The following is a 4056-nucleotide window of genomic DNA, read 5'->3' on the forward strand; positions in this document are numbered from 1 at the left end:
TAAAATGTTAATTAGACCATAAAAAAACAGTGTTTATGTATGCAAAATTTAATCTCAAACACACATTTAACCACTTTACCTATACAACACTTAAAAACAACCTCTATCTTCTATTTTTTTTAACCGAATTAGATTAAATGACCATTTTACCTTTTAAGTCATGTCTCCGTTAGCTATAAATTATAAAAGAAACAAGATTTTAGTCTTGCATAATACATACTAAAACAGTTTGGAATATTTTTGTTCTATGACTATCTTTTTTGGACTGAACAAAGAGTAAATGACTATTTTAGCTTTTTTTTTTTTTTTTTTGTCTGGAAGTAATGCAGAAGAATATAAAATGAACCACCCCTATGATTAAGTCTACCAAACCACTACCAATTACCAATTTAGGCCTTTAAAATTTGACATAATTAACAATTCAAAACTAATGAAACAAATGATACTTATTTAAAAACAATTGAAACAATAAGCTCTGATAACCAAATTAGTTGATCAGCAGCTTAATTGTCGAGATTCTGTGTCTGCAAAATCACATGAATTAAACATAATCTCAGGAATTATTTCTTATTAGGCAGGGTTATCAATTGCTATAAAGGGTAGATGTTTTCCAGTAATGCAAAAAGCTAATTTGCTAATTTGCAACACATTCTTTGCAAATTGTATGCTATTTTTGATAAAAAATGTAAAACATGTTTATTTTATGATAAAAACTTGATATGGAGTGAATAACTCTTATATTTTAAATTTTTATTAAGTTTTTTCTTCATCGACTTACCCTTCCCTGACGAACGATTGTACTTCGCCTCTGCGGTTGCTTCTGTCGATCTGCTGCTCTCTCGAGGTATTGCTTTCCCTGTCTGTAATTAGTTTTTGATCAATCTCCATCAGTATCCTCGTGTTTGGGGTTTAGGGTTTAAGATTTCTTTCTATTGCTTCGATTGAATGGTATTAATTCTTTGCTATGCACAAGTTATGACATCTACATGTTTTCTTTCAAAAATGTTGATATTACTCATCTAAAATTTCTTTCTATTTACCCGAAGATGGTATGTTTTCTTTCTCTAGTCAAGTCTGCCTTAACATGCTCACCAACTGTTTGTTAAAATGTCTGAATGACAAAATGCTTCAAATAGACTTCGTTAAAAAGCAAAAACCAACCGGTACTGAATGGTATTTGAGCAGTAGTAAATTGTCTCTGCAAATTTTCGACTTTATAAATTAAGAATCGACATGCTGCTATCATTTTCTGTACATTCCATTGACTCTTGAATGTGCTGATCTTTTGAACTTTCCATTTCCAGCTCATAAAGAAGATGCCATTTAAGGAGCTAGTGGAAGCTTTGCGTTTTGCTTGCACCTCGTCATTTTGGAGAATGACCCTTCACTGGACATACTCCCTTGTATTTTCCTATATAAATCTACTCACTCAAACCATGTTCACCCAGAAATCCGTATATCATCAATGTGTTGTTTCACCTCTACCTCCAATAACATCTGACAAACGTCTACCAATCTGCATCATCACTGGTGTAAGTCAAGTTGCAAACCCCTTAATAAAATGTTAAATTGTAGAAATTATTCAATTAACCCCAATGTTCCCCAAAACATCTGTATGAAATTTGAACTTGCTGAAAGGTATATCATTTAACACATGTTGCGATGTGTAATATAGGCAACATCTGGGTTGGGTGCTGCAGCAGCTCTTGCTCTTTCAAAGAAAGGCTTCTATGTGGTTCTTGGTATGTTTATTGGGCCTGGTCCATTTCTCTTCTCTTAGCAAGTAGCAATTCTCACTCTTACTTTTACTCTTTTCTTTATCATGTGCCAAATATCAGAGATGTATATAACTGAAGTTTCGTTACATGCATGCAGCTGGAAGATCCTCTCATAAGTTATCAAAGGTATATATTGCATTCAGATTTCAGAATCAGAAGCTTATTATGATGTAATGTATCATCTTCTTCCTCAGCTCAAATATGCTTCTTGAGTCACCTCAACTTCTTGTTTGACTCTATGACAGGTTATGTCTGACATCAGAAGTCAAAGTGAAGAGGTGCAGCTTAAAGCATTTGAAGTTGACACATCATCATTCTCATCAATAATGAGGTTCAAAGAATCACTTGAGCAGTGGCTTTTGGACTCTGATATGCATCCTTCTATACAACTTCTGATAAATAATGCTGGGATATATGCACTAACAAGCAGACTCACTACAGAAGGACATCATGACCAGTAAATCATCTTTTCTTGTCTCTATATAACGAAAACTCATATAGTTTTATGAATAAAATTACAAAATGGTCCCTGTGGTATATAGTGGAAATTCCACGTTCAGTCTAAGTTTTGGTTTTGTTACAAGGGATAAATCAGACGTTAAACCTTATGAAACAACCATTTTACCCCCAATTTTGTCTTTTTCTTTATATAATTTGTTTCTTTTGCTAGGATGATGGGGACCAATTACATTGGGCCATTCTCTCTTACACAAGTTTTACTCCCATTTCTAAAGAATAGTCCAGTTCCTTCTCGCGTTATTAATATCACATCCTTTACACATCGAAATGGTGAGTTTTTTCAATATTTTTTCAGTTACACTAGGCTCATTCTGTTATTATCAAACATGTAGTAGAAAAAGAATATAAACTTTGTAATGCGTACATGCTTATTTTTTAGGTCATATTGTATTTACACATAAGTTTGTTATTATTATTATTATTATTATTATTATTATTATTATTATATTAATGATGGATTTGCATGTTTCTCTTTTCTTCTACAGTATCTAGTTTTCAGGCAGATAAGGAGACAGTTTCTGGCATGTGCTTATCTAAATTTAAACACTACCCATGTGCTGAGATCTACGAGTATTCCAAATGTAAGCATCTTAAATCCATTAGCTAAATGACATCTTTACCCCTTCATAATTTCTCCAGTATGTATGTTACTCTTTTCATATGAGCTCCATCGACAACTTCAAGGATCTGGATCTCAAGGAGTCTCAGTGATGTACGTGTTTGCAATCATTAAAAAATATATAGATGAATTGGATTGGACAAATTTACCCCTGATATGTTTGATAACAATGTAGTGGTGTGGATCCTGGATTAGTGAAAACGAATATCATGCGAGAAGTACCATGGTGTATCAGGCAGCTTGCTTTTATTGTCCTGCAGTTTCTAGGCCTTCTGCAGTCACCTGAAGCTGGTGTCTCAGCTGTTATTGATGCCGCCCTTGCCCCTCCAGTAAGTTCTAATTCTCTGGGAAGAAATGGAATGGAATGTCTCATTCCATTGGAATCAAACACACACAGACTGAAAGGCTGAGAATTAATGGGAGCTTATTATTGAGTGCAGGAAACATCAGGATTATACTTTTTTGGTGGGAATGGTAGGACAGTTGAATCTTCTGCACTATCTTACAACATGAAGCTTTCAAGGGAACTATGGGATACATCTTGTGATATATTTCAAGATTCTATGCTGAATTACAACAAAGTTTCAGTTTCTAGTGAGAAGGTTGATTGATAAATGAAAACTGGTACTACCCCTTCTACATTTAGAAAGAAATGTCAGTGTTTCTGGAATATATATAACTTATGTTGGAAATAATGTACCGATGGTTAATTGTTATGGAAACTTTGCTACCGTGTTCAAACTTTTATCAAGAACGTGTCCTTATATTTATGCACAAATATACTTTCAATTTTTTTCTTAAAAAATCTCAAATTTATGATATGATGCATAATGGGAAATTTCAAAGGGAAAACCCTATAAGAAAAACTGAGCTTATTATATCTTGTTGCACAAAAACACCATTATATTGTTTTTGTTTCTATTAAAACCAAGGTGCTGTTTGTTTTTTTTTAGACGAAATGTCTGCAGTCTGCGGACCATATCTGCATACCTTTGCAGTAGAAGAGGTGGACTAAACGTCTGCAGCCTGCAAAAAGAAGACTGTTTGTTTTGGGAGTTAAAAGAAAAGAGATTCCAGTGAAGGAATAAATTGATTAGGGCAAGTACATAATCTTTAACTTTAAGATTTATAATATTTTTA

General features: G+C 33.4%; 1 protein-coding gene across 2 annotated transcripts; it reads left to right on the top strand.

Moving 5' to 3' along the window:
* Positions 1-461: 461 nt before the first annotated feature.
* LOC145117350 (uncharacterized) lies at positions 462-4056 on the top strand. Of its 2 annotated transcripts, XM_079053644.1 has the most exons (11): positions 462-844; positions 1305-1532; positions 1676-1742; positions 1876-1904; positions 2024-2235; positions 2449-2567; positions 2783-2878; positions 2937-3009; positions 3092-3245; positions 3357-3540; positions 3870-4056. In XM_079053644.1, exons 2-10 carry the CDS (start codon positions 1317-1319, stop codon positions 3525-3527), a joined length of 1137 nt encoding a protein of 378 aa, XP_078909770.1. In that variant the 5' UTR covers positions 462-844; positions 1305-1316; the 3' UTR covers positions 3528-3540; positions 3870-4056. The 2 variants fall into 2 exon arrangements, with proteins under 2 accessions (XP_078909770.1, XP_078909769.1); XM_079053643.1 differs by lacking the exon at positions 3870-4056 and having other exon boundaries at positions 463-844; positions 3357-3705.

The sequence above is a fragment of the Lactuca virosa genome, chromosome 5 (genome assembly GCF_052849685.1).
Source record: "Lactuca virosa cultivar CGN04683 chromosome 5, Lactuca_virosa_CGN04683_v6, whole genome shotgun sequence".
Taxonomy (NCBI): domain Eukaryota; kingdom Viridiplantae; phylum Streptophyta; class Magnoliopsida; order Asterales; family Asteraceae; genus Lactuca; species Lactuca virosa.